Source organism: Alligator mississippiensis, chromosome 5, assembly GCF_030867095.1.
Source record: "Alligator mississippiensis isolate rAllMis1 chromosome 5, rAllMis1, whole genome shotgun sequence".
Classification (NCBI taxonomy): domain Eukaryota; kingdom Metazoa; phylum Chordata; order Crocodylia; family Alligatoridae; genus Alligator; species Alligator mississippiensis.
In genome coordinates this window covers 179361570-179381363 of record NC_081828.1, presented here as the reverse complement: position 1 = coordinate 179381363, position 19794 = coordinate 179361570, and the positions used below count along the sequence as shown (strand labels likewise).

The 19794-nt window shown below is 40.6% G+C and overlaps 1 protein-coding gene across 7 annotated transcripts in view; it reads left to right on the top strand.

The window, feature by feature from the left end:
- Positions 1-19794, top strand: part of RUNDC3B (RUN domain containing 3B) — a 103010-nt gene that overhangs the window by 37905 nt on the left and 45311 nt on the right. For all 7 annotated transcript variants that reach the window (XR_009462660.1, XM_019497757.2, XM_059729035.1 and 4 more), the window contains 4 exons: positions 1240-1329; positions 7143-7223; positions 10503-10671; positions 14611-14768. Coding sequence is in view for 6 of the 7 variants with exons in the window: in XM_019497757.2 (XP_019353302.2) it covers positions 1240-1329; positions 7143-7223; positions 10503-10671; positions 14611-14768 (498 nt within the window). In the remaining variant the exon portion in view is untranslated. The remainder of the gene's footprint in view (positions 1-1239; positions 1330-7142; positions 7224-10502; positions 10672-14610; positions 14769-19794) is intronic.

Genomic DNA, 19794 nt, shown 5'->3' with positions numbered 1-19794 from the left:
GGTAAGGGTAGCCAAAATTTGGATTGGGCTTCCAAGGGAGGTGGTGCTCTCCCCTACTTTGGGGTTCTTTAAGAGAAGGCTGGATAGACATCTGGCTGGGGTCATCTGACCCCAGCACTCTTTCCTGCTTGGGTAGGGGGCCAGGCTCGATCTGTTGAAGTCCCTTTTGACCCTAGCATCTATGAATCTATAACTTCAGAGCAGCTGTTTTTAAACAACTTTTTCAAAACCAACTTAAACGCAAAAATTTGGTGCAAGAAATCATTGTTGGATTGTAGATTAACAATCCGCACAGGATTGCAGTCTGCACAGAGATGATGGATTTTTATCTCATAAACTAGACTAGTTTTTATAATCACAATGGCCTTCAGTGGATTAACTACTTTATTTACCTGGATTAGGGTGGAAAGCACACGTATGAAAACTTTGGCCAGTGTACCTTTCATAGTAGAAAATTATGATTAAAAACATCTTTATCAGGCAATTTTAAACTTGAAATTTTAAAATAATAATTAGAGAAAAACAAATCTAGCTATATTTTCTTTGCAACATGTACTCTATACCAGTTAAAGTGGTTCATGCAGTTTGTTTGAAACTTTATAATAAAACTAATACAGTCTACTCAAAGAGAAATGCCAAAAAATAGCATTTTAGAGTGGAACTTGTTCTTTCAGTATACCTGATGTAAATTTTTTGTTTCGTAAGGAATATGTTAGATTTGTTCTTTCCCTGCTCATTTTCCCATCCTTTTTATCACTATTTCTTGAGGCAGTGAGATAAATTCTTAGTGCATTCAGTAGTATGTATATAGTTACCTTGTTTACTGTTATCTCTTTTTTTTTTTTTATGTAAATTTTTTCATTACGGAACACAATTTTTTCCCTTTTGAATTTGTTGCTTTGTCGAGATCTTAAGCTTTGATTTATTAGAAATAAAAAGTGGACACCATTCAAGCAACCAGAGCTTCTATGACTGTTCTGTCTGGACTGAATTGTATAAAGTGTTTTACATAGTTAGTTTGCACAAAACATAAATAAAAACATAATATAGTCAGCTATTGAAATTGAAATGTGAATACTATGTCTTAAAATAATCTTCAGGTACGTTTTAAGGAACTTAAACCAAAAATAGTATTTTAGTGTTTATAGGTTGAATGATTTAATAACTAAATTGTTACTTAGAATATAGATTGATGTTCACTAAAAAACATGGGTTTAAGCTGAAATTTTTCTCTTACAGGAGATTTTATGAGGATGGAGCGATTGTCTTGGGTGAAGAAGCAAATATGCTTGCTGGCATGTTGTTGGGGCTCAATGCTATTGATTTCAGGTACTTAAGTTGTTTGACACGTACTTGATCATACAGCAGATATTTTGTGTAATTCTAGCTGCTTTTATTTAAAATTATTTGGTTCTGAAATGTTATGCTACTTATTAGTGCTATGAAGAGTGTCTTATTTCTATAATAATTCTTTTTATTTAACTTTGTTCAAATTAAGGAGAGAACCTTAAAATAGCAGTGTAGTCTGTAAGTTTGGGTTTATAATGGGGCATGTGTACATATGTACACACATTTACACACTCTACATAGGTTTGCATTTTCAAATATTTGTATAAGGTTTTAAAAACTTGTCCCATCAACCAGTGGTTTTGTATGACTTCTACACACTCTCCTCCTCTTCCACATGAAGAACATTAACCTTAAGGTGAATTTCCATTAGAGGATTTCCATCCCAGTCTTTTCCTAAAACCACTTTTCACTGATGAAAGACCTCAGGGAACAATATCAGAGGGAGCTATACACCCCCTTGCAGACTATTTCTGGAAATGCAGGAGAAAATGTATGCTTCTAACTCCCAGGAACTCAGACCAGACAAGAAGATCCACAAACCAGGCAACATACAATACCCCATTGTCTCTGGCATTGGCAGAGTCACAGAAGAAATGTCTAGCTGTGTTGACTCTTCTATTTCTGTATACCACTGGAGCTGCCAGATACCATAGATTTTCTCAGGAAACCTGATTCCATTGACAGACTTCCAGCAAACTCTGTTAGCCATCAAGATCATCTCATTACTGTACACCAAAACCTCCCCATGAAGATGGATTACATTATCTGCTATGATGACACTACTTCCATTTCCTTCAGATTCTTGCTTTGTCCCACGCACTATTTCAGCTATGGCAAGTCCCTAGACCTTCAAAAACGTTGTACTGCCCTGGGTACATGGATATTTTATTGGTACATCAATCTATTTATAACAGATCTTGAAATCTACCTCCTCCACAGATGCCCCGTCATACCCCTGGTTTTTCAAAGGTACACTAATGACATCTTTAATGTGTAGACACAATGGGAAGGATCTCTAGACGAACTCTACCAGGACTTAAACAATTTTCACTCCTCTAACAAACTGACCCTTGAATACTTCATCCATCACACTCATTTCTTGAACATCTCTGAAACTTTGCAATGATCACGTAAACAGTTTCCATTTCATTGGAAACTGACTGACTGCTACAGCTATCTCCACGCCACCAGATTTCATCCTAATGATCATATTGTAAATCCACTGTCTGTGGCAAAACTGCATTACAACTATCTTCTGGTCAGTAGGGTCAGAGCAGATGCCTACTTTGGGGATCTAGAACAGGGTTCCCTGTCGCCACTCAAATCAAGAGACCCAGGGTCAGCTCTCACTCAAGTTTGATATTGTAGCAATTTGATGCTAAGGACAACAGGATTGTCACTTAAAGCTCTCAGCCTTTAGACACATCTGTTGCGAGTGGTTGAGTTGGCAAGGCCCTGGCTCCACATGGTTTGGCTCCGTCCCTGGTAGACGGAAAGTGCACAGTGATTTACAAGTTTGAAGTGTGATAGAAGGTTACATCTTTTATTATACATTGAATAACTAATAAGTTGTTTAAGTCCTGGTAGAGTTCGTCTAGAGATCCTTCCCATTGTGTCTACACATTAAAGATGTCATTAGTGTACCTTTGAAAAACCAGGGGTATGACGGGGCATCTGTGGAGGAGGTAGATTTCAAGATCTGTTATAAATAGATTGATGTACCAATAAAATATCCATGTACCCAGGGCAGTACAACGTTTTTGAAGGTCTAGGGACTTGCCATAGCTGAAATAGTGCGTGGGACAAAGCAAGAATCTGAAGGAATAATAAGACGGCGAGTGGGTAAGGTAACTAGTAGGGTGAAAGTGCTAGACTTTAGGAAAGCTGATCTCATTGCACTCAGGCGATTAGTCAAGGAAGCACTGCAGAGTAGGAGTTTTGATGGGATGGGTGCCCAAGAAGGGTGGCTGTGCCTAAAGGAAACGATCCTTTGGGCGCAAAGCAAGACGATCCCCGAGCGAGGCAAAAGAGGGAAAGGGGCCAGGAGGCTTCCATGGCTGACCAGAGAAATCCAGGGCAGCCTAAGGGCCAAAAGGGGAGCACATAAAAAGTGGAAACAGGGTGAGATCACTAAAGATGAATATACCTCCTCTGCTCGTGCTTGTAGGGAGGCAGTTAGGCGGGCCAAAGCTACCATGGAGCTGAGGATGGCAACCCAAGTAAAGGACAACAAGAAATTGTTTTTTAGATACATAGGGAGTAAAAGGAAGGCCCAGGGAGGAATAGGACCCCTGCTAAATGGGCAGAAGCAATTGGTGACAGATAGAGGGGACAAGGCTGAACTCCTCAACGAGTTCTTTGCCTCAGTGTTCCTAAGCGAGGGGCACGACAAGTCTCTCACTGGGGTTGTAGAGAGGCAGCAGCAAGGCGCCAGACTTCCATGCGTAGATCCTGAGGTGGTGCAGAGTCATTTGGAAGAACTGGATGCCTTTAAGTCGGCAGGCCCGGATGGGCTCCATCCCAGGGTGCTGAAGGCACTGGCCGACGTCATTGCAGAGCCACTGGCGGGAATATTCGAATGCTCGTGGCGCACGGGCCAAGTCCCGGAGGACTGGAAAAGGGCTAACGTGGTCCCCATTTTCAAAAAGGGGAGGAAGGAGGACCCGGGCAACTATAGGCCGGTCAGTCTCACCTCCATCCTTGGTAAAGTATTTGAAAAAATTATCAAGGCTCACATTTGTGAGAGCCCGGCAGGACAAATTATGCTGAGGGGAAACCAGCATGGGTTTGTGGCGGGCAGATCGTGCCTGACCAACCTAGTCTCTTTCTATGACCAGGTTACGAAACGCCTGGACACAGGAGGAGGGGTGGATGTTGTATACCTGGACTTCAGGAAGGCCTTCGATACGGTATCCCACCCCATACTGGTGAACAAATTAAGAGGCTGTGATGTGGATGACTGCACAGTCCGGTGGGTGGCGAATTGGCTAGAGGGTCGCACCCAAAGAGTCGTGGTAGATGGGTCGGTCTCGACCTGGAAGGGTGTGGGCAGTGGGGTCCCGCAGGGTTCGGTCCTTGGACCGATACTCTTTAATGTCTTCATCAGCGACTTGGACGTGGGAGTGAAATGTACTTTGTCCAAGTTTGCAGATGACACAAAGCTATGGGGAGAAGTGGACACGCCGGAGGGCAGGGAACAGCTGCAGGCAGACCTGGATAGGTTGGACAAGTGGGCAGAAAACAACAGGATGCAGTTCAACAAGGAGAAATGCAAAGTGCTGCACCTAGGGAGGAAAAATGTCCAGCACACCTACAGCCTAGGGAATGACCTGCTGGGTGGCACGGAGGTGGAAAGGGATCTTGGAGTCCTAGTGGACTCCAAGTTGAACATGAGCCGGCAGTGTGACGAAGCCATCAGAAAAGCCAATGGCACTTTATCGTGCATCAGCAGATGCATGACAAATAGGTCCAGGGAGGTGATACTTCCCCTCTATAGGGCGTTGGTCAGACCGCAGTTGGAGTACTGCGTGCAATTCTGGGCGCCACACTTCAAGAAGGATGTGGATAACCTGGAGAGGGTACAGCGAAGGGCAACTCGTATGGTCAAGGGCCTGCAGACCAAGCCCTACGAGGAGAGACTAGAGAAACTGGACCTTTTCAGCCTCCGCAAGAGAAGGTTGAGAGGCGACCTTGTGGCTGCCTATAAGTTCATCACGGGGGCACAGAAGGGAATTGGTGAGGATTTATTCACCAAGGCGCCCCCGGGGGTTACAAGAAACAATGGCCACAAGCTAGCAGAGAGCAGATTTAGACTGGACATTAGGAAGAACTTCTTCATAGTTCGAGTGGCCAAGGTCTGGAACGGGCTCCCAAGGGAGGTGGTGCTCTCCCCTACCCTGGGGGTCTTCAAGAGGAGGTTAGACGAGTATCTAGCTGGGGTCATTTAGACCCAGCACTCTTTCCTGCTTATGCAGGGGGTCGGACTTGATGATCTATTGAGGTCCCTTCCGACCCTAACATCTATGAATCTATGAATCTATGAACTATAAAAACCCATTGGATTCTAATGATTGTGTAAGAAAACCGATTACCATACAGATACTGTTTTAGGTTTACCCTATTTTACTACTTCAGCATGTGTACTAATTAGTTGTTCCCTTACTTTTGGCTTCCCGTTTTCCTGGAAGAGGTCACTTGACTTACTTATCTTCCAGGTGTGAGCTGCAAGGGCCTTGAAACTCCCTGCGCATTATATTTAAAGCAGAGACTGGTCCCCTTCCAGGGTGGCGAGGAACCTACTTAGAATAACTGAAACCAGTCACCACTGAATCACTGAACCAAGTAACACAAATGATAATATCTGGAGTTCGTTCACTTGCCCCTTCACCAATATCCTGCACACCATAGCCTGCATATGGTTCACCTTGATTGTCTACATTGGCCAAACAAGGCAAGGTAAAAGAAGGAATGGTCACCAATTAACACAAATTCCAGAAATACACAAAAGCCCATAGCAGAACACTTCACGCTTCATGAACATTTTGTCATTTACCTCAGAAAATGTGTCCTTAAACAAAAATGTTTTAAAAAGCAGCTTGAATATGAAATTGCAGAACAAGAAATCATCCACAGACTGCATTGTATTCTTGACAGGGAACAACTGTGCCTCCTGCCATGCTATATGTGTAGGGGATCAGATCCCAGTTGCTGTGTATTGCCAATGCAGGGGGAGTTCGGTATTGTGATCCTAGGCTCCCCCTGCACCAGCAAGTAGCAGGCCTGTCAGCTGATCAGACCTACCTTGAGAATGCACTGAAGTCAATGGCTTTGGTGCGCCCTCAAGACTGGGAGCCCCAGTCAGCTAACTGCAGCTCCCAGCCTCAGGGACACGTCGGAACCCTTGGCTCTGATGCATCTCCCAGGCTGGGAGCCTCAGTACACTTCCAATTTAAGGTGTGAAGGGAACCAGTCACAAAGTTATTACACACTTCGTACAACTGTGTGGCTTATTCCCTGTTTTATTGAGCCATTAACTGCACATGTGGTTGGGTTACTATTTAAGGCATGATTAACCAGTTAATCTCATCTTAAATGTAATGTCTGCTGGGGTCTTCTCTCTCCTCATAGCAACAGTAAGTGTGTGGGGGTGTGTGAGTTGCCTTGATTTCTTGCCTTGTATGTTTATTATGTTTACCCCTTTGTCTGGCCTTTTAGGCCTCAAACTTGCAGCCACTTGCTTATGTTCATTGAAGTAAGTGTGTATGTAACTTCCATTGCAATCAAGTTAAGCACATCTGTAAGAATTTGTAATATGACTTAAAATAAGTTCTTTGGGGCAGGGATTATCTGTCTGGATTATTACAAGGGCTCAGCCATGTTGGAAATTGCTACAATCAAATGATTATAAAGTGTGGAAAATGCTATAATATGTAGACTGAATTGCATGTGTGATAACTTTTGCTCAGTTCTTGATGAGTAATAGCTGTTTAAGGTCCTTAAGAAAAAGCAAACTAAGACTACAGTGCCCTTTGTCCTTGAAAAAAGTACTGAATTGTATTTCTACTCAGAATGCCAATATGCATAAAAATTGTAACATCCCAAAATGAAGGCCAAAACTTTTCATTTTCTTAGTATTAACAATATAGACTCTGCATATATGCTGATGGTCATTTACTGAAAACTATTTCTCAATCATTCTTTTTTCTGATATATTTTGTTGATGAAGGAAATCGAGTATGTATGCTGGTAAGATTTCAGCTCCTCTTATATAACATGGTTCTCTATTTTATCAGTTTCTGCTTGAAGGGAGAGGGACTGGATGGCAACTTTCCAGCTGTAATAGATTACACACCTTACCTGAAATTTACCCAAAGGTAGATTTTTAAAAAAATCTTAAAACCTTATGTTATTTTTAGTGTTAAGCTGGTAGTTAAATATTTTAGCTTGTATTTACCATCCTGAAGTTTATTGATATCTGGTATGCTAAGGTATTCTGCATCTGGTGACCAAAATGATGCTTATCTTGATGTACTTATCTTGGGCTCAAACTTACAGATATGAGCTGTCATATTTTAGTTTCAACATACATCCCTTAGGGTTTGTCTTCTTTCCAATTGGCATGCATATGAAGTGGTCTGTTAGCAAAGCTTACACTTTCTAATTATAGTATACAGTGTATATAGTTTATTTTTTCCTGTAGGAAGCAATTTTTTTTCTTATGTACACTGTTTCTATTAAGCCTCAGTTTTAATAATGTTGATTCTGTAACGTAATAATTGTATTTGGCCTTGCACTTTTGCAAGGTGACACAGATATAAACGATTGTCTGTTTGCAGTATCTGCATTTTATATCTTCATAGAAATTGAATATCTTATGGCTAGGTCTGTCTAACCATATGGTGTCGTTATGATCTCGCATAATTGTTCTTTTTGCCAAAGTGCATGTAATTAATATTTTTGTTGGACTGAAAAAATAAGGTCTTCAACTAAGCATCTCAAAAGAGCATATACATTGGTGGTTGCTAGATTTTGTTTGGAAAAAAACAGATGGGAATTAAAATTAGTCATCCCATTACATATCTTTCATATTGTATCTCTTCAGACAAACAACCAAACATGGAAATTATAAGTATTCTCTGGAGATGATCGCCTCGTTATTTTTTTTTAAATACCAAATTGCATAGTTCAGTATGCAGTAGTGATCAAAAAACCTAATTATTGGGCATCATTAAAAATGGAATTGAAAACAAATTGGAAAATATAATGTCATTATACAAATATGTGGTGTGCCATCTCTTGAATACTGTGTGTAGTTCTGGTCTCCACATCTTAAAAGGATGTAGTAGAGTTAGAGAAGGTATAGAAAAGGGAAACAAGATCATGTGTATAGAGCAGTTGCCATACCAGTAGAAATTAAAAAGACTAGGACTCTTCTGCTTGGAAAGGAGAAGTCTGAAGCAGGGATATGATAGGGGTCTATAAAATCACAAAGTGTGTGGACAAGCAAATCCCAGAATAACTAGAATGAATGGGCACCCACTGAAATTAGCAGGAGAGAGGTTTATACCTCACAAGAGAAACTTTTCTCATGTAGTACAGATTTAAGTTGTGGAACTCATTGCCACAGGAGGTTATAGGGGCAGATGGTATAGCCCAGTTCAGGAAGGGACTAGACACATTAATGGATGTTAGATCCATTAATAGTGGAGGCCAACCTTCTTGGCAGACAAAAAGGCTAAATAAGTCGCAGACTAGTGCTGCCCTTGGTGTCACTGTGATCCCTTTCCCCTGCTCAATTGGCTACTTTTTCTGCTCCCAACCTGATGTGCTGCTTTGTTTTCTGCTTCTTGCCCTGTGGTGCTTACCCAGTCTGCTCTTTTTTTTTTCCTGCCCTAAATCCCTCTCCCTGCCGTATCTGTCACTGTGCTGCCTGGCCACTCCCTGATTTTTCTGTGCGATGCACACAGAGATTGCTTGACTTGTAGCACCCATGCTGCAGGTCCGTTGCTGCCGTCAGGTCTGGTGTCCTGTCATCGCCGCGCCCCCTCCCCCCCCCCCCCCCCGCTCTAAAGCATCCATTTGGGATAGGTGCAGACGTTCAAAAAGCCCAAAGTAGAATCAGTTTAAGTTGCAAATTTTTCTGTAAGCACTATAGTTTAGATTGGTAATGAACAGAACACACATTCACCCTTTGGGCTGGGGTTGGGGGGAATCTTAGATCTGGTTCATGATTTTTAAACCAGTCTCTGTGTTGAACTTTTGTTCTGTTATGGGTATTGATCGGTTTTGTGTGCCAACCTTCTGTTCTCATGTAGATATACACTGCTTTCCAATCACTTATACTGGTAAAAGTGTAATAACTGTACCTGGCCTTGGAAATGGGCTACTAGGATGGATGAACCATTGATTGGATGCAGTATGGCTTGTCTTATGTTCTTATGTTTTTTTGTTCTTGTCTTATGTTCTTAAAGGTGAACTGCAATACTAATGTTTTATCCCAAATTAGTAATAGAATATGCATGCTGAGAAATGCATACACATCTTGGAGAAATCCTGTGTTTGTTCAGTCACCACTGCATTATGTAGTAGTTGGAAAAGTTTTTATGGACACACTCATGTTTGCTAGAGGGAAGGCAAGCTTGCTGGTTTGCCTTTAAGTTGAAACAGAACAGAGCCCTTACATCCTTAGGTTGTAATTTGTGCTTCTGTTTGTTCCTGTTAATGTGGCCTAAAAGACTGTATACTTTGAGCACACCGTAGTAGTTTGCCATCAAGAGTTCCACCAACTTTAAAAGAGTTCATTTGGCATTCTTCCAGTATTTAAGATGCCAATATATGTCTAGATGAAACATGAAAAATTTACTACTTAGAAATTTTAATACTGAAAATAAGCTTAAAGGTGTTGCATTTTTGTAATTCTGCAGGAAGTTTAGTTTTACATTAAAATCCTTTCTTCTGAGACTTCACCTGTCTTAATTTTTTTCTAAGTTTAGTCTCTGGTAGCTACAGGGAGGAGCACAAGAGCCCCATTAAAACTTCTGAGACCATATTCTTATTTAATGATCTAATGGCCTGCTGCCCTTTACTATGGTCATGGCAGAAGTTTTCTTTCAAATTTCTCTCATTTAGCATAGCAAAAAATCCTCCTTTTATGTACTGGTTTGCATTTTAGAATCAAATCCCATTTCTTCCTCGTCATTCTCAATTGCTTGAGTCTGGGAGTTGCCAACTTAATGCTTCTCATTCTGAGATGGCTGACTTCCTACTTCCTATTTCTTTGATGCATTATGCTTATCCTTTAGCTCTTTCACCATTTAAAATTTAACCTTATCCCCAATTAGTATTGTAGATTTCAGCCTCAAGAAATGGAGCTTTAACTGTGTGTGTATATGTATATGCATATATCTATGCACACCAGCCTTGTGCTCTATTATGGCTTTTTTGCAGCTAGTACACAAACACATTTTCACAGTATTTTAGTTGATTCTGAAGTAGTGCATTAATGTGAAACATCTGTTTTTTCTTACTGATTTTTTCTTTTAAGAAATTGACATATTTTACCTTTCAGAATAGCAGTGTTTTAACTTCTAAGTCTAATTTTGCACTATAATGAATTATGCTTATAAAGGTGGCTTATTATTATGATTCTTCAGTTCTGACAGCATAAGCAGTGATGAAGAAGAGCTGCGAACACTAGGCAGCAGTGGCAGTGAAAGCAGTACTCCAGAAAATATTGGTCCCCCTTTCATAATGGATGAAAACAGTTGGTACAACAAATGCAAAAGGGTAGAACAGAAGTATCGACTGGCTTTGGAACAGAAGGTAAAATATAAGTGTGCATAAGGGTGAGGATGACAGATTGTTTTTTATGTCCTTGATATTGTGACTAAAGCATGATTTTTATTCAGGTTATCTTGGTTAAAATGTAATGAATATAGCAGTTCTGTGTTCCTTTGTTTTAGATAATGGCTTCCATCTATCCTAGGTACTTATATGGGTTGTGGCACTACTGTATCTGATAGTTTAAAAGTTTCCTAACATATAACAAAATGCCTATTTTGAGGGTCATTAGCCTAATCTCTTTGGTCCTGCACTAACATTTAAGATGTGCTCAGTCTCTAGTGGGAAACTGTATGGGAGACATCATGGAATTGTAATTTTAGATTAAACACAAATATTGTAGGAATATAAATATAATAACTAACAAGTTGCTGTTCTATGTGACTGATTTCCTATCTCAAATTACTCTTGTTGGCCTCTTTGGACTTCTCCCAATATTTTTCTTAAATCTGATTACCAGAACTGGATGCAGCATATCAAAACAGGTGGGTGGGTTTAATAACTTTTTGAGCTATAATTCTGCTCTTTATACATGCAGGTATTTTGTTTTAAATTTTTGCCACTGACATGAATGGAACTTCTCCTTTCCTGTATCTTGTTGAACAGGTTCTTGCTGGCACAAAAGACGCCATAAGATTCTGTCTTTCAGTATAAAAGAACTTTTTTTTATCTGGTCTCATCACCTTAATACACCATTACTTTTCAAAATACACAGCACTTTGGACTATCTTCGGCATTACAGAGATAACTAATCTTGTTGAAGTCCTCTGTGGCTAAGTTTGGCTTCTGTATTTTCCATGAATCAATCAATCCAAAGTTTCTCTATAATATCTCACTTCATAATGAATAATGGTAACTCTATGTAGTTCATGTTCCTCTGGGTCACTCATGAGTAGGTGTCTACTGAACTCAAGGCAGCTGCTGGCCAATTTTCATGAGCAGACTATAGGACTGACAGCCATTTTTGTGGGCCGAGCATGGTGCTCCCCCAAGTGCCTCTGGCTGAGAGGCCCCAGTAGTCCTGCCCCTGGCCACTGCAAGGGCTGTCCATTGTGTAGCCCCACCCCTCACAGCTGATTGATGTAGAGGGGCTGGGCCACATGATGGACAGCCCTTGCACCCATCTGGCAGCAAAAGGTGGGGGTGGAGGCAGCAGCTATCTGGCCATGCTGGTAATATCTCTTCCCCTAACCCCCCATGGGCTATGCAGCCAGCCTGCAGCAGCCACAAGGACTACTGACTCCCCAGAGGGAGTCAGCATTTTATTCTCAGTAAGTGGCTTTTTTTTCTCCAGGGAGCCTGCCAGAAGTGCAGAGCCCATGCTTTTTTGCAGGGCCTGCACTTTATTGTGGAACCTGCCTGAAATCAGTTTCTGCAAAAATTGCAAATTTGGCATGTGGGTCTCGCTCTAAAGCCTTAGCTATATTTGGTTATGTCATGTCTACCAAACCCTTTCCCTTTATGCACCAAACCATTTATCCTGTCAAAGAGGGAAATCAAGCTGATTTGTCAAGATCTGTTCCTAACAAGTCTATGCCAATGAATGGGCATTATGTTTGTGCCCACCCCAAAAAATGACTGTACAGCTGTTCAGGGGACTTTTTGCAAAAGAGAACTGACTCATTTGTAGGAAGTTAGATAAGTTACCTGTGTGGAAGATCTCTCTCCTCCCAGTCTAATTTGAACAAATGTATACTTCTCTCTGATGTGGAGGACAGTGAATATTCCACAATTCTGTGAAAGCTGGAGAGTTCTTTCTACTAGTCCTCCTATGAAATTTGTACTGGTAGGAATCAATCCCTATCTGTGGACTATGTTGGCTGCTAGTGAGTATCCCTTCATCCTGCAGGTATTTACAAATTAGAAAAGAATCTTTATCATTTGCTCCAGTAACTTCCCAGATCTTGGAATTCAGGCTGCCTGGTTTGTCATTCTCAGAATTTTCTGTTTTTCAACGATTTAAATATGGGCACTATGTTTAGCCCTTGTCTAGTTCTCTGGGCCCTTGTGAGTTTGCAAATAGTATTGCCAGTGGTTCTGAGATTTCTTCAGCTAGTTCCTTCAGCAGCTTGAGGTGGGGGACTCGGTGGGTGCATCTACGTGAGATGCTTTACTGCGCATCAGACTAATTTGCTGCACAGTAAAGTGTCACTGTCTACATGTGCATGGTAATTAGGGTGCTGTAGACTAATTTAGTGTGCTGCTGGATAGTTCTGTCAGATGCAAGTAGTATCCAGCAGCGCAATAAATTACCGTGCTTAAGTGCACATGTAGAAGGTGACATCAGGATTAATTTACTCTGGCTAAAGTTGAGCTGAAGTATATTCAGTTGCATTAATTGCATGTGTAGACATGCCCAGTCGGACCTAATATTTGTTTAAATAAATCAAAAATTGTTATGTCTTTTGTTTTTCATGATCTGCAGGTCATCCTCTTCTTTGTTAATATTAACTGTGACCCAACAATTAGCAAAAGTTTTCAGTTATTTTTGTGAAGACTAAAATGAAGTGGATATTGAGCAACTCTGCATTCTTTGCATCTTCCCTTTAGTATGTATCTCTCAATCTTTTCAGGTGTCCAAAGATCTCCTTTGCAGCTACATCAGCCTGTTGTGATTCTTCTTACCTCTTTTCTGCATTCATATAGGTTCATGTTGAGCTTTCAAAGTTAAGTCTTTTGGGGAACTGGCAATCCAGTTGGATGGATTCCTTTTTTAATTTGTTTACCCATGGAACATTACAGTCTACATCCTAGTTGACTGCTGTTTGTTTTTTTCAAAATCAGTGTCATTGTTTGGGTGCTTTGAAGTATTCTCTTCTTAGGATATGATCAAATGTATGATTTTCATCTCTACTTTCCAAGTATTTATCTGGTTGCAACTGTGAAGCTGGTTAATTTCCCCTTTGCACTGGTGACTGGGTCCTGGGGGCCTGGCACTGCCTTCTCCCAGCCCCACCCAACTAGAATTGGGCCCTGGGGCCTAGAGCTGCCCCCACCTGGCCCTGCATGCTGGGATCAGGTGCCCTATCCAGCATGGAGGTCATGGGGCTTTCCATGGGTCTGGACATTTGGTAGCTGTGAAGCACTGCTGCCGCTCCACATTGCCAAGTTTGTAGACCTGTGGCGAGCCCCATGGGTAGGACAACATGGTGTTGTGGGCTGGATCTGGCCCACAGGCCCAGAGTTGAGCACCCTGCCTTTTTTACCATTTTCTGGAAGCTTAAGGATGTGGAGAATGTGTACTAGCCTACTAAGAGCTGTTAACTAAACCTCTGGTTTGGTCACACTCAAGCTACACACTCTCAAAAGTTAATTAAAGTATAGATAAGTGAACTATCCCCCTTGTATTTTTGTACCCTGCACCTGAGAGACATAATTTCAACTAAACATTTTTGCTGCTGTTTTGTATAATTTGGTGTTGCTTCATTTGTTCCCAACTTTCCTAATAAAAATTGAATTGCTAATATTTTCGATCCTCTGTTGGCTGAGTAGTTTGATTCTTTTCTTGTCCTTTTGGTGTGTCTTCCAATGTCTTCAGTAATTGCTTTGTAATAATAGAGTTGTAACCAGTTTCTGGTGGTGGTGTTTTTTGTTAGTTTGGTTTTTTTTAAAGAGAAAGCTTAAAGCTAGTAGTACGACATTTATTGGCCGATCATGCTGGTACCATTGTAATCTCATTTATCTCTTTCCAGGTTCTGCTTCCATTTTCTTGGAATAAAGACTGTTCTAACCACATTAATAACCTAAAAGGTGTTCTTTTTGTCAGAATTTGATGATGCATAATCTCTACATGTCCATTCACAAGAATGTTAAAACAAAACTAAACAGTAAAGCTGTATATCTTAAGCTAAAAAAAATGGGAATGTGTTTGTTCATCACTTTTGTTATTGTTCCATGAAGATTTCTAACTTCTATTTCCAGGGTTATCTTGAAGAGCTGGTACGCCTTAGAGAAACACAACTGGCTGAATCTGTTTCACAGAATAAACTCGTACTGCAGCGGATTGAAGATATGGATCTAGCCCATAAAATGGAAAAGGAGCAGCTGGAGTATATCATTGTGGAGCTGCAAGACCAGCTGTAAGTTAGACTGGTGGAGAAATATTTTTGTTAAGGAGTGGTAACAAATATCTATCTGGATGCTCTCCTTTTCTGTATGCTTTACAAGAATGCTTTATCTCTTGGAAAAGGACAAATCTTAATCATGACAGTATTGAAGTGGCTCTATTTTCAGTAAATGTGGAATATGTCTGTCTTAGATGAAAGAAATTAGACTGAAAGGGGTGCAGTAATATGAAATGCCAAAACTGAGAGAAATTAAAAATTAAGACAACTTACAATAGTATTCTTTTTTTAATTAACATGCATTTTTCTGATTAATATTGCCATATTGTATTTTACTACTACTAGCTTTAAACAAAACATTTCTTGGGAGGTAAAAAGTAATTGTGAAACTAATAACATTTTCATTTTTGGGGAGGAAAGTACTTGCTTTTCCATGTATGCAGTTGTAGACACTTTATGCGTTAAATTTTGTGGTGGTAAAGCTGAGGAACATGAGGAGCAGTTCATCTGCTGAAGCTGAGGCCTTTGTTGTTGGACACATTACCTGCTTCTCACTCTTGCCTTTGTGTCAGGTAAAAAGGTTAGAGCAGCACAAAGGGAACTGTTTGGCTCCCAATACTATAGATCTGAGTACTTCACAATGTGTAAGAGGCTGGAACTATGTACCTCCTTTATTGGTGAGCAACTAAAGTACAAAGAGGCTAAGTGGCTTGTCCAAGGTTACATAGGCAGTCTGACCCAGAGAAGGTATTGAACTTTGGGTATCCAAGTCCTTGCCTAATATTTTAGCTGCTTGACTATCCTTCTTCTCTGGGTCTCATAACCCAGAGCTAGTAGAGAACTGCTCAAGTGAAGGAAATAAGGAAGACAGCTGAAGACTCTTCTGAGGATGCTTTGCAAACTAATTTCTTCATTACTATAAAAATTTCTACCTTCATTTTTCTTTTCTTTAGATAAAAACTTAGATTTTAGAATGCAATCATGAGTTAACTCAAAGGAAAAAATCCAGCCTAATGTGGACATTTAAGACGTACCATAATTGGACTTCTAGGTTAAGGCAGGTATTTGGAGGTCTCTATACAATTTTACGCAATAACAATGTTGTCAATGCAGAAAATCTGTAAGAGGTGCTCTTTCAAAATTGACTTGCAGCCTCTCTCTAGTTACTTACCCAAGGAAGTTAGAGGGGTAAAATATGATTTGGATGAGGAACCTGATAATGAAAACTAGCAGCAACTGGTATTTTCTAGAGTCCCTTTGCATTCGCCCTCCCTCTCTTTGCTTCATTCTGGCAAGGCACAGTAATTCCATAGTGATTTCTGGTTTGTTTTATTAAAACTTTAATTTGGCCAATTGCATTTAGTGTTCTGTCAGTAATATTAATGGCATCCATTTATCAGCAAATGACAGTGGATATTGCAGCTATTCTACTAACTGGTGGTGCATTTTCTCTTGTGGCTGTAGCGGCCAGTGTTAGACCTGCCACAGTGGTCACAGGGATACATAGCATGAGAGGCTATTGTACTGATGAGCTGTTTCCTTTGGTCATATTTCTGTTGTAATTCAAGTAACCGCCGTCTTACATCCATGCAAGTAGCAAAGGTGGAGTATCTGCTCCATTCAATTTTGGCTGCAGTAGCCTAGGCAGTTGATAGATACTTGAGTTGCCCATATATCAATGTCCCGCTCTCTGGTTGATTCCAAAGGAAAGGCAGAAGCCAGTACATTTGGAACCAGCTTGGCTGCAGTAGCAGCCAGTATGAAGATCTTTACTGTCTGACTTCTAGACTGGTTGCCAACCAAGGCTGGAGAGCCCAGTCCACCCTGCCATGGCATCTGCCTTTTGGTAGCATTTTCTCCACTAGGGATAAAGACTAGTACCCCCTTTAAGTTGCTCCTCTGCTCAAGGCTATTGGCATCATAGAGGTTGCTAGATTATTTCCTTATGCCCAGATCTCGGAGTTGACATCTGCAAGTGTAGGTACTGTCTACTCTCATAATGGTAGCAGACCTGGCTTTGTATGAATACTAATAATGCATCTAACTTTAAGGTCAGTCAAAACATTTTAAATGTTATAAGTCAAAGCATATATCATTAATTTACATGAAAAACAAATGTAAGCCTGAATAGTTCTCAAATAATTGATTTAATATGTTCCTATGAAAGGGAGCTAATGAGAATATGTATATGCATGCTGTATTTGCTGATGTTTCTGTGTGGTCACTGACCTCATGACCTCAATATAAGTCACTTTGCAGAAATCCTGTTGGAGATGGTTTGTGGTTAAGGCTTCATCTGAACAAAAAAAACCTATCAGAGCTTTCTTACGTGCACAGATGGCAATTGCTGCTTTCTAAGCATCTGTTAACAGCTGTGGATCCAACAAACTGTTATGTTGATATACTAACTTCTTCGTGTCATGCACTTCTTTACTCTGGGACTTCTCTTGTGGGAGAATGGTATCTTTGAATGTGCAGTCTCTGCTACTTGAAAGACAGGGTGGTGAAATTGAGTGTAGTTGTGTTTTTATCTAAACTTTTTAATACTAAAAAAGGAAAATAGTCTTCATCAGAATCTTCTTTAGATCCAAGGAGGCTCCTCAGAAATCTTTGATTTCTTTTCTTTCTTGCCTAGATTGCTCTCTCGCTCAGACACGTTCATATGCCTATAGCTTGTTAAGACCAAGCCATTGCAAGAATGTAGATTTGGCCAAGGAATCAAGGAATTTCTAAGTTTTAGGCCTCCCAGTTTTCCTTTCTAAGCCCCCGGATTCCTTATTATAAAATTCCTTTTAATTGTAATGAAACATCAGACAGGATGGGGGTTAGTTGATGCCATGTCTAAATAATTAGTTTTAAAATCAGCCTTTTGTGAGGGTCCTCTCAGACTTTCAGTATACAACTTCTATATTCAAGGACTTGGGTCTGTTAGTAAATTGTAAAAGTATCAGTTAGATCTTTAACTATGTATATTTATAGGAATAATCCTGGACTCTGGAAGGCAAGACATTTGTGCTAGAAAATTTGTAGATGTCTGAAATTTCAGTATTCTTCACAAGCAAACTATAGAAAAGGTTCTTGCTCCTATGAGTGTTTGTCCACAGGCATGTTCTAACTAGGACAGTAAATGTGCCATAGATCACAAGCTTGGAAACTTTTTTGCCTATCAAATCTAATTCTCCCCTTGCTCCCTGCAGAGGGGGTAAAAGATATATATGCTTCCTGATTCTCATTTTCACTCAATGATACTAGCAGAAGACGGAGCACTCTGTAAGCTTATGACTTGAGGCCTACAACTACAGTCAAAACCTTTTTGAGCCTCTGCTGCTTTTTGTCCTCATTTTTCCATCATTGTACCTATTTTCTTTTGGTTTTCTCTTTAAAAAAAAAAATGTAACTCCGTTCTATTTGCAAAACTTTAGTTGCCTCCCAGCTTAATTTTATCTGAATCATTCATTACTGGCCTTGTGGAGCATTGTACGCTTTTAGCATTTATTTAGTCCTTCTAATTTTGGTGAAGAGAGAGGAGAAGACCAAGGTTATCATCATCATGGCTTCTGCTCATCTTTGTGCTGTCTCCAAATGCCTGGAAGTCGCATATGCCTGGGAAAAGCACCATATGCATGTCCTTTTCATGTAGAACATGAAACCAAGCTGCTGATCTGGCTTAAAAATTTGAGCATGAGATTTGTGCATCATCCTGGGATGCAAGCTGCACTTGATGCTGTTCGCCTCTAGTACTCAGTAGTTAGCAAGACTGTGTATGACCTTGATTCTGATAGAACTTCCTATGTGCTGCTGTACTAAAGTCTGTCCCGGGGGGGGGGGGGGGGTCCCATTTCGAGGCTCCAAGAGAAGACGCTACTTCACCTTGGCCTTGCTCTCTGTATGCTGAAATTTCACAGCCTTGTGACTATATTCTTGACATGCTGAGACATTTGATGGTTCAAAGACTGCTAAAGCTCAAAGACTTGGGCACTTCTGTTCCAGATATGTCATCCAAGCCTGTCAGTCACCTTCTGTTGGTTCTAAAGAAAATCTAAGAAAAATGATCCAGGCAGTCCTCAAACTGTCCTCCATGAGGACTTATTTCAGGGGTTCCCATACTGACTTCCATTTCAGGGCCATGATCCTTGGCCCTAGTTTCCTTCAGTCAAGGCAAGTTAACATTTGTGGTCACTGTCTCTAACCCATGACTCGACACTGAAATCTCTCTGGCAAGCTGCTACGTATACTGCAGCACTGAATGACTTCAGGTTGCCCTCAGAATTAATAGTATCAGTAGTACTGATCTAGTCTGCTCTTATACTGACATCTGTCTATGGTTCTAGTTCTGAAGCTCGGGTTTGGCTCCGGCTCTTATAGTATCACCTGTAAAGCTTACTTTTTCCCAGTTCTGACCCTGTTTCCAGTTCCATTCAGTCTGTGGATCTGCATCAACAGTCCAGAGTTTATAGAAGACAATAGTACAGACTCCTTATAGTACCCTGATGGACCGTCTTTGTTCCAGCATAGTGACTTCAAGGTTGTACCTGACTTTGGTGGACCTTTTGGCATTAGGATCCTAAGTCTTCCCCTGGGAACAGGTCACGTTTCCCTGTTCTTTCTCCCTGGCTTTAATTTGGGGATTGCTGTGTCAGTTGCTCATACTTTCACCAGATTGAAAAGGATTTCCTTATCTAGGTTCAAGATTAGTGACCCCTAAAGGACTAATCCATTGCCTTTTTCCTTAATACATGAGACTCTCTTGTCTCTGGAATTGGTACTTGAACTCATAACGTTTCTTGATCCATGTTTCTTTGTAGTTTTTTAACTTTGCAAGAAAACTGGGAGAGATTTAACACCACATGGTAGATCCTCTGTGTATACTGCCTACTATCCAAGAAAAATATCCTGAGGGACCTCCCCAGGTTCCTGCTGAAAGTGTTCATTAAATTCCAAGTCAGCCAGCAGATTTACTTTTCCAATGTTCTTCCTTAATCTTCATTCCTTTTGAGGCGAGGTGTCTTTTTCATATTTAGTATATGCAGAGATTAGTCTT